The sequence below is a fragment of the Mastomys coucha genome, unplaced genomic scaffold (assembly GCF_008632895.1).
Source record: "Mastomys coucha isolate ucsf_1 unplaced genomic scaffold, UCSF_Mcou_1 pScaffold16, whole genome shotgun sequence".
NCBI lineage: Eukaryota > Metazoa > Chordata > Mammalia > Rodentia > Muridae > Mastomys > Mastomys coucha.
The window spans coordinates 43994951-44005132 of NW_022196898.1; the positions used below are offsets into that span (position 1 = coordinate 43994951).

The 10182-nt window shown below is 45.6% G+C and overlaps 3 protein-coding genes across 3 annotated transcripts; 2 read left to right on the forward strand and 1 right to left on the reverse strand.

The window, feature by feature from the left end:
- Nucleotides 1-2257: 2257 nt before the first annotated feature.
- On the reverse strand, nt 2258-2630 carry LOC116094183 (histone H4). Its single transcript, XM_031376112.1, has one exon. The coding sequence runs from the start codon at nt 2585-2587 to the stop codon at nt 2276-2278; it is 312 nt and encodes a 103-aa protein (XP_031231972.1). The 5' UTR covers nt 2588-2630; the 3' UTR covers nt 2258-2275.
- A 5263-nt stretch (nt 2631-7893) lies between these two features.
- On the forward strand, nt 7894-8386 carry LOC116093451 (histone H3). Its single transcript, XM_031374883.1, has one exon. It carries the CDS (start codon nt 7929-7931, stop codon nt 8337-8339), a length of 411 nt encoding a protein of 136 aa, XP_031230743.1. The 5' UTR covers nt 7894-7928; the 3' UTR covers nt 8340-8386.
- Nucleotides 8387-8952: 566 nt separating this feature from the next.
- On the forward strand, nt 8953-9420 carry LOC116093452 (histone H2B type 2-F). Its single transcript, XM_031374884.1, has one exon. The coding sequence runs from the start codon at nt 9002-9004 to the stop codon at nt 9380-9382; it is 381 nt and encodes a 126-aa protein (XP_031230744.1). The 5' UTR covers nt 8953-9001; the 3' UTR covers nt 9383-9420.
- The last annotated feature ends 762 nt before the right edge of the window (nt 9421-10182 follow it).

Below are 10182 nucleotides of genomic sequence, written 5' to 3' on the forward strand. Positions count from 1 at the left end.
AGAAGTTCAAGCTCACCCCAAAGAACTATTGCTGAACATGCCCACTTCCCCCTTATGACAACTTTTCTCTTCCACTACCTCTGCTGGGTGGTGGGCTAGAGGAGAGACTTTATTAAAAGTAGGTTGCAAAAAAAAAAAAATTATGCCTACAAGAAGTATCATGATAATAAAGGAGTTCCTCTATCCCATTTCCTTAGATTCTCTTGATGTAACACATTGCCTTTAACCAAAATAAATGAACATTGGTACAATGCAAGAAACTCATTGCATCTCACCAATTTCCCTATTAAGATCCCATCAGCGGCAAGAGCCAATGTTGTTGCTTGGCTCACCAATGACTACAGTATTCTCTAGTGAGTCAGTTTTCCCTCTTCCTTCATAAGCAAAGGCTGAGGCCAGCTTCTGAGTCTTGACTGTTAGCAAAGACAACTTCTGGCTGTCTCCTTGACTCATATGGTCTTGTAAAATATTACCATTGGGGGCGAGTGCATTAAACATGGTCCCAGTTATGCTTCTTACAATTGCATATAGCTATCTAGAATGTATTTTCTTTAAACACAATAATTACAGGTGGATCAATACAACTATATTCCTACGATGATCTTCACAGTATACCCGAGGTGATATACACTAAAATCCAACTTCTCAAACTGGAAGTTAGATTTTCATAAGTAACTGAATGATTTTCATGTAACTGAATGTGGAGACTGCATACTATTTCACCAGAATAAAAAGGTTAATATGCAATGACAAACATAAAATAAAAACAAACCCACAGCCAATAACATGTTCAACCCAAATCAGCATGCTGGGGAACATTGGTGCATAGAGAATGGCTTACTGCATTCTTGGTCATGTTGAGAATTTGCTTTTGCCTTATCAGAATTAAACTGCACTATCTGATCAATGGTACAGGTTTTGGCAAGTCTCTTTCTAAATAGGTCCCAACAAAGCACATACCTGAGTGGCTTCTCAAGATTTTCTTCCACTAAATTAGCTTGACTCTACTCACTTCTTGTTCATGGTTTTTTATATAAATTCTTTTTTTTTTTTTAAAGATTTTATTTATGTCCCTCTCTTCAGACACACCAGAAGAGGGCATCAGATCCTGTCAGAGATGGTTGTGAGCCACCATGTTGTTGCTGGGAATTGAACTCAGGGCCTCTTAACCCCCCTCTCCAACCCTCATGTTTTGTTGTTGTGGTTGTTGTTGTTTTGGGTTGGTTGTTTTGTTTTTGTGACAAGATCTTGTGGTTCAGGGTTTTCACTGAAATCATGCAGAAGTGGTCCTTTAGACCCCTAATCCTTGTTTCCTCTCTGACTTGCTGGGATTAGAGCTGGCTTGCTTGTTACTGGACATTAAAATGTCGTTGCAATTGTATCCTAGCAGAGCTTCAATTCCAGCCCACCATTTCCTAGGTTCTTGTCTAAACTGAAAACTGCGAGGATTCTGGGGGGTCCTGCTTGCGGTTTAATTGTAAAGGCACTGGAGACATCTGGATACTATAAGGCTGTGGGCCTGTTTGCTGGGGCAGCCCCTCAGCTGGCCCATCTACCTAATCCGACCGGCTTCGTGCCAATGTGCCCCGCCATGTGTCTCTTTACCTCCCTGCTCCGTTCTTGTTCCTGCTTGTCTCCCGCCAGTCCTGCCCCAGCTTCAGCCGCCAGGTCTTTATTCTGCAAGAGGCCACACGCCTAACTCTCCCAGCCTGAGCCAATCAGCAGCAGGACAACGCCCGGTCTCTCTACGTAGCCTTTTGGCTTGGAGGACTACGTGACCTCCACCCCGGCAGCTTGCTTTCTAACGAGGCCAAGAAAATCTTTTGGGCAGGTGGAAGATTGGGAGGAAGGCGGGTAGTGGGGCCATAGAAACAATACCAAATATCCGACCAAGCTCACCCATTAACTGAAAATACAGGGCCAAACCCACATGACCACTTGGGCGTAGGTCATCCCAACCGAAGGGCCTCCACATAGTAATTCAGCTCCAAACAGCTGAAAATCTTAACCAATCTCTTACCTGACAACCAACTCACACACCCCAAGTAGGAACTAAAATCCCCAATGTGAGCAGATCTTGCCTGGATGCTATACACTTTGAGTAATGAAACTAAATGGATGGCTCTAAAGTAAACGCCACAACGCTAGATCGCAAGGAAACTAGTAGCGCAGGAAACTAGTACGACCTAGGTCAGTGTCAGCTCTCCTGAGGAGAATATGGTTGGCCCTAAAAAGGGCCGTTGGGGGGGGGGGGGAGAAGCCGCGGTGGCGCAGTCTAGCCTCCGAAGCCGTAGAGGGTGCGGCCCTGGCGTTTGAGAGCGTACACCACATCCATGGCCGTGACAGTCTTGCGCTTGGCGTGCTCAGTGTAGGTAACTGCGTCGCGGATGACGTTCTCCAGGAACACCTTCAGGACACCACGGGTCTCCTCGTAGATGAGGCCGGAGATGCGCTTGACACCGCCACGCCGAGCTAGGCGGCGGATGGCGGGCTTGGTGATCCCCTGGATGTTGTCCCGCAGGACCTTGCGGTGGCGCTTGGCGCCGCCCTTGCCCAAGCCCTTTCCACCCTTTCCTCTGCCAGACATTATTAGTGCAGTCTGAAACACCAGCTAATGTAACACTGGAGGTGGCTCGCCACTAATATATGAGAGGATCGGACCAGATTGAAAACTGAAAGCGCGCGGGCGGGAACCTTTCTAAATTGTCCCGGCTCTGGATGTTGCGTCATCTTCCTGTTTTTCTTTTCTCTTCTCTGCCCTCTACCGGTTCCTTGCAGTCTCAAGCCTTTATTTTTTTTAATTTTCAATTTTCTTAAATTATGGTGCTGTAGTCAGTCCCTCAGAGAATTCAGATCCCCAAATAAAACTTAGAGATGCCACAGACTTCGGAAAGCACTGACGCTAAAAAGACAAAAGGCTAGAGAAAGAAGGGCCCGGAGCTCCTCTTAGGTAAAAACCGCAGTAAAAGAAATTCCAGTACCCAGCGTGAGAATTGAAAGCAGCGGACCCAGGAATGTGTGTGGAAGGGAAAGGTCGCGGCGTTTCTGAGTACAGTCGCTTGTTTCGTTGATATAGACACAGTATTCAAATCAAGCAGAAACTAGATCCTAGATTAAACTCTGAGGATACCGCCCAGCTTTCTCACCGAGGTCAGTGGGTTTCCACGCACCCAAAGGTCCACCGACTAGCCGAGGAGCCAAAGAGAGCTGCTACGCTCGCTTCTACAGTTCCTTTGAGGTCCGCCCTTTGTTTTCAGCTATCCCAAACTGTCCCTACTATGCAACAGGCTAAAATTCGCTTTTTCAAGCGTGTGTCTGCTGCATATAGTGACGCCCTGGGAAATGAACTGGGGTTTGTACTTCTAGTATGCCCATCGTCCCCAGGGCCATTCATGGAAGAATCTTGAGAAAACATTCTGCATCAGAAAGAACGGGAGTGGGTTGGTTGGGGTTTGTTTTTAAAGTAGATGCCTTGTTTTGACTGTTCATTGGTCCTAACATCTATCCAGATTTTCTGGCTCCAGACATATGTAGATCGTAGATAGATGTAGGAGGTTTTGAGTCACCTTAGGTTGGGGGCTCAGAAACCCCCGCCCCCGCCCCGTTCAAATGTTTTGTTTGTTTCCCGAGACAGGGTTTCTCTGTACAGCCTTGGCTGTCCTGGAATTCGCTCTGTAGAACAGGCTGGCCTCGAACTCAGAAATCCACCTGCCTCTGCCTCCCAACTGCTGGGATTAAAGGCGTGTGCCACCACCGCCCGGCAATAGGTTTGTCAGGAGTGGGTGAATTGTAGATCTTAGAGGGTAGGGAGCTCCCTCCTCCCCCAGTAACCCCAGGCAGTTGTACAAATCTCTTGACGGACAGATCTCGTTTGTGGACCACGGCATAGACATGCCTACATGCCCAAACTAGTACCCTAGAATTCACAGAGCCCCTCTATCCCGTAGCCGCTGTTTTCTGATTTCCATGGCAACCCCTGGAAGCTGTGTTGCTTCACATCTCTGTATTTTGCGGACTTCTTCACACCCTCGACTATGTCCCTTATGGGATGTGATTTCTGGGTCTTCTTTTTTTTAAAAGCGAAGTGCAGTACAAGCTCAATAAGTGTTTATGGGTGGACAGTTCCTGCCTCTGCCTCTTTCGTTGCAAAATAAAACTACCACATGCCCAGCCTGACAGGGCTTTGGTACTAGGGCCCGAGGCAGACTCAGAGTTTACCATCTTTTCAGTTGAAGAATATTCACCCACTTCGGACATGAGAATCATTTTGAGCTGAAGGGCTGAGATCTGTTTAAGAGTAGAACCTACAAAAGAAATCAACTGATTATTCTGTTTGCAGAAAATCCCCAGAGTGGGGAAGGGTTTGGCAACAATACTGCTGTTCTCTTTTCTAAGATGAGACCTGAGACCATTCCTAAGCAGATGCTGTCTCAGCATCATCCTGTCCCTGTCTATTCTCCTAAAGGCTATTTATTTTCCCAAAAGGTCACTTCATTTTTCCATAAGTGTCCCTTCTTCCTTTCTCTTTCCCCTACTACTTTAGGTACATGGACCCCAAATTCTAACCACCCCCTTTGAATTACTCATTTTTTGAGAATTCCCATGTCTATGTTCAATACACATATCGAACATAGGAGGGAACAACTGTTTTGACCTATCTTTTCTTGTAAGATTCAGTTCCAACTAAGAAATATGGAGGTTGAAGCAAAAAATAAAAATAAAAAAAAAATCCTAATTTAAAAAAAAAAAGCCCTTAAAACACATAACTGATAACATTTCTTCAGATCTTATGAGAATTAAACAATACTTTATATAGCTCTGAAATATTGTAATATACTTTTACATTTGAGAACCTTCAGTGAAATATCAATTATACTAAGCTGTCATGTATAGGCAGTAATGGTGACTGATCAGTAGTAGGAAGGAGACTTGTACTGATTTCTATCCAGTGGTAGGATACTAGAGGTACTGGTCCATCTCAAAAAGGAGGAAGAAAAAGATCCCAAATACCTGGGCTTTCTTAGTTTAGCCCTAGTTTGCAGACCCTTCAAAATAAAAGCAAATCAGGTGTCCAGCCTGAGCAGCCAACAGACCAAAACTTCACCTGGCCCAAGCTGGTGTTGGAATATAACTCTGGAGGTGCTTGAGCCCAAACGCAAAACTTAGGCCGTGCTTTTGTATTAAAAACAAATACATATATGTTTATATAAGTGCATATAAAATATTTCATGCCCAGTAGTTCATTTAAGCTTTTTTGTTTGCTTTTCATTATATGGAAAAAGTTAAGCTTCTTGTACCCACCCCCAATTAATAAGATCCCAGTTCTCCATCTCTAAACTTCAGGCCTTGCAAAGTGGTTTGTTTTCCCCGAGACAGGGTCTCACTGTGTAGCTCTGGCTGCCCTGGAACTCTCTATGTAGACCATGTTGCCCTGGAACTCACCTGGATCTACTTGCCTCTGTGCCATTACACGCTGCTTGGCCTTTTTTTGGGAGGGTAATTTTTAATGAAAAACTTGAGGACATTTCTGAGAAATAGTTCTCTGCCCAATAACTGCAGAGAAGCAGATTCTTTTATATCCTAACCTCTGTTCTGCTCAAAGTTTGGATCTAGGATGTCACATAAATATATCACACTAGTGTCAGAGGCGGAGACCAAGCACAGCTGAACTAAATGACTGAATTGCTATTAAAGGCAATGTGTAGTGGAAGGAATACAAATTAGGTTTGCCTGGGCAGCAAGGATTATCTCTTTTGGAAGGGACACGGATAACCTTGAAAGTTCACTTCTAGCATTCACATTTACAGTGGCATCCTCATTTCTGAAAAGTACAAACTTCTTACAAGGTACAATTTTAGAAGCTAGATAAGAGGAAGACTCTTGACTTTCTTACTGTCTATTAAAATAAACCCTACAACTCTTGGACTCTGTATTTGAATACAGCAGCTTTCTCTTCCTCTCAGAGGATCCCCAGCCAATGGCTAAGCATACAGATAATGCTGTACATTACAGATACATATACAACACTGTATGTTTCCTTTAGTATATGTGTAGATACATACAATATAGTTTAACTTATAAATTTGGCTGGATAAAAAGATCAAAACTATGATAAAACAGACAAAGATGATGACCTTCTTTAGTGAAATGTGTTTGCACTTTGGAGCACTTATTGCATAAGATCAAGGTTACCTGAACGTCAGCACTGGATGCCTTGGCAGATGTTTTGATAATGGAGGCTGCTACTAAGTAAATAACTCGTGTGTAGGAAGGATATGCTGGACAAGGGGATGGTTTATGTCCTGAGTGAGAAGGCATGAGAAAATAGGCTATGTAAAATTAAACTCCTGACTTTTCTTTTCTGGAATGTTTCACTTCTTATTACCTAAACACTGATGAGGGCAGAAATCAAAATCTCAGCTGGGGCATTAGAGTCTGAAGTTTGAGAATCTCTTTCTGATGTAAATAAACACCCCCACGCATTACCCTCCAATCCATACATTACAAAGAAAACCTTACCAGGAAAGGTGATACTCTGTGAGGGCACCATCCAGCTTCCTCGGGGCAGGCCCCCTTCTGGTGGGAAAGCTCAGCAGAGTTTGAGAAGCACTGAATGGTTTGATTGTACCATATGAAGAAGATGTCTCTGTTTCAAGGCTTTACCAGCAGGTCCACCTCACCCTAGACCTCCTTTTATAGGAAGCCTTGCTGGCTATGCTTAAAACATTGTTAGGAAACGGCCACAGAAAGAAGTGACAGTTCACATCAGTGATACTTTTGTTTCATATTATGGAAGGATTCTTAAAGAAATTACTAAACTATCAAACTTCTACATGTGTTTAGTATTTTGGAATTTCCTTAAACTGTATTTCATTTTACTTGGATTACTTTTTCAGCATAAAGATAATACATTCTATCACCTCAAGAAAAGTTTTAAATATCTTGGGCCTATTTTTACTTTTGGGTTTGAGTTTTAAGAAGGCTGGTATACAATGCTTAAAAAAAAAAATCAGGCATGCTATGAAAAGCTTTATATAAACCAGGCGGTAGTGGCACACACCTTTAACCCCAGCACTCAGGAGGCAGAAATGGGCGATTCTCTGTGAGTTCAAGGCCAGCCTGGTTTACAGATGGAGTTCCAGGAACTCAAGGCTACATACAGAAATCCTGTCTTGAAAAATCAAGTAAATAAATATTGTTTGCTTTGAAAGTTATTTTGACTTGTCATCTAGATGACAGGTTTAACTATTTAATAACTATTCTCCACTGGAAAGGCGGTATTAATACTTCTAGTCTTATCCTGTTACATAAACATTTCATCTGCAGGACTTAATTGGCCTTTAGTGTAGGGGGAAGGGGGGAGGAAGTGCACTCTAGACGGAAGGAAAGGCGGGAGCGCTGTACAGAACGGTGGTCAGTGTGCGGTAAATGTAAAGTCGGCTTTGGTAGGGTTTCAAAGTAGGTAAAACTTAAGTTTGCTTTTGGTTCCTTTCACTATACATTGCTTTGTCATCCTTCAGCCGTGGTACAAAGCGTTCAAACCGTTGGGCACAATGCCTGATGAGAAATAAATGCTAACTGGCGACTTGCTACAAAGTAAATCGCAGAACGTAAAAGGGGCAAGTTTGTTTCCAAAGAAGCATGTTAGAAGAGCACACAGCATGAGAAACACTTTATACACTGCGCTTAGGAAAGTTACATCAACTGAAAGGCACCATCTTTTCAAAACTCTCATAAATACAGGAAGAAGGAAAAGTATTAGGAGAGAAGGAACAGAGTCACCATCTTGAAACTCAGCAAATAGGATCGAGTTCTACCCAATCAGACTGCAAGTCCAGAAACTCCTGTTTTCCAGCCCGGCCCAATCAAGACGAAGGTAAGTCTATAAGTATGGCCACTAGGCTTCTGCAAGCGGAAGTCGCAAAAACATGGCCCGTACGAAACAGACCGCCCGCAAGTCGACCGGCGGCAAGGCCCCGCGCAAGCAGCTGGCCACCAAGGCGGCCCGCAAGAGCGCCCCGGCCACGGGCGGCGTGAAGAAGCCGCACCGCTACCGGCCCGGCACCGTGGCGCTGCGCGAGATCCGGCGCTACCAGAAGTCGACCGAGCTGCTGATCCGCAAGCTGCCGTTCCAGCGCCTGGTGCGCGAGATCGCGCAGGACTTCAAGACGGACCTGCGCTTCCAGAGCTCGGCCGTCATGGCGCTGCAGGAGGCCAGCGAGGCCTACCTGGTGGGGCTGTTCGAGGACACCAACCTGTGCGCCATCCACGCCAAGCGCGTCACCATCATGCCCAAGGACATCCAGCTGGCCCGCCGCATCCGTGGGGAGCGCGCCTGAGCGCTCTCTTTTCCATCCCCCACAAAGGCTCTTTTCAGAGCCACCTACGTTGTCAATAAGAATAGCTGTGTCAACTTTACCCTTGATTTCCAATGTTTCGGGTATAGAGATAAACTAGCGTGTCAAGCTTAGCGATTACCAGTAGTCGCAATATTTAGCCATATTCCAGGTTCGTTCCATTTAGGGCTGGTCAAGCTCACTACTGTGTAGGGATGAGCCAATCCGGAAAAGGAATTATAATTAGGTTCTCAGAACCGTGAACCTAGGGAATTAACTCAACTTCGAAATTCCAAGCGTGATACCTTAAAAACAAGGAAAGTTAACTCATTTCAACCTGGTGTTTTTAAGAATCTTGAGTGAAAGGAACATAAAGAACAGCTGAGGCAAAACTGCGGCTCATTAACTGGCTAATATGAGATGGAAGGCTGCGATTGGCTAGAAAGACTTTCCTCTAAGCACCACCAAAACTCGCAACTAGAGTCGGTTTGAGTAGGCTCCGCCTCCTTGACGCTGACACTACTGTAAATTAACCAATAAAAACAGAGTACCGTGCGAACCCTCATTTGCATACCAGCTCTATAAGTACCGCACAACGAGCCGCGCTGCAACAGTCCGTAGTTGCCTCGTCCACTTTACGTCGCATCTTCGAACGCGGAGGAAAAATGCCGGATCCAGCGAAGTCTGCCCCTGCACCAAAGAAGGGCTCGAAGAAAGCTGTCACGAAAGTACAGAAGAAAGATGGCAAGAAGCGCAAGCGCAGCCGCAAGGAGAGCTACTCTGTCTACGTGTACAAGGTGCTGAAGCAAGTGCACCCGGACACCGGCATCTCCTCTAAGGCCATGGGAATCATGAATTCCTTCGTGAATGACATCTTCGAGCGCATCGCAGGTGAGGCTTCCCGTCTGGCGCATTACAACAAGCGCTCGACTATCACTTCCCGGGAGATCCAGACGGCGGTGCGCCTGCTGCTGCCGGGGGAGCTGGCTAAACATGCCGTGTCGGAGGGCACCAAGGCCGTCACCAAGTACACCAGCTCCAAGTGAAGTGCACCAGAGACGTGATTGATCGGCTTTACCCAAAAGGCTCTTTTCAGAGCCACTTTAATTCTCGAAGAAAGGGCTGTAGTCACTAGGGGTCCATGATCTAGCAGGTAAGGTTGGGCCGCGAGTCTGTTGCCCCGCAGCGCTCTGGTGCAATAAAGTGTCAGGCGGGTGGGGCGCGGTGGAGGGTTGTCTCAGCCCCAATGGGATGTGAAGTCCGTTTATGGCCAGGAAGATATTCTCCCCACTCAACTGAGCCTACCTCAAATTAACCTCCATTTCATGTGATCCAAATCAGGGACTAGTTTCTCACTGCCCTGGGCTTCTAGGATTATGTTCTGCCTAGATCCTAGTGGGCCACCTCCTGCTGTCAGGCAAGTATCCCAAGTGATGCTGAGCAGGGTTATCTCCAGGAAACATGTTTCACTTCTGGTGAGTGAAGACGGCTTGGCGGTAAATCCTATCTGCTGCGCCATTTCACGGCCCGACCACCCATGTTTTCAGCGTCCGCTCTGGTTGCAGTTTTCATAGCACTGGTTCGCTTTTTTTTTTTCCCCTTAAATTTTTAACTCGTGTACGCAGTAGGAATGAGACTCATCTTGGAGTCTTACTCTTCACCAAGAACTAAATACTCTTGAAATGTTTTCTCTGGTCTTTACCAGCCAGTGAAAATAGTGGAGCCCTTCCTAGGTTGGTTAGGGTTAAGTGAGATATAATGGTACCAGCTATAACAAGTAAGCCGCTGCCAGTGCATGTGGGGTAGGAAGCAGTGCAGCCACCACGGCATCTCCTGTACCCACTTC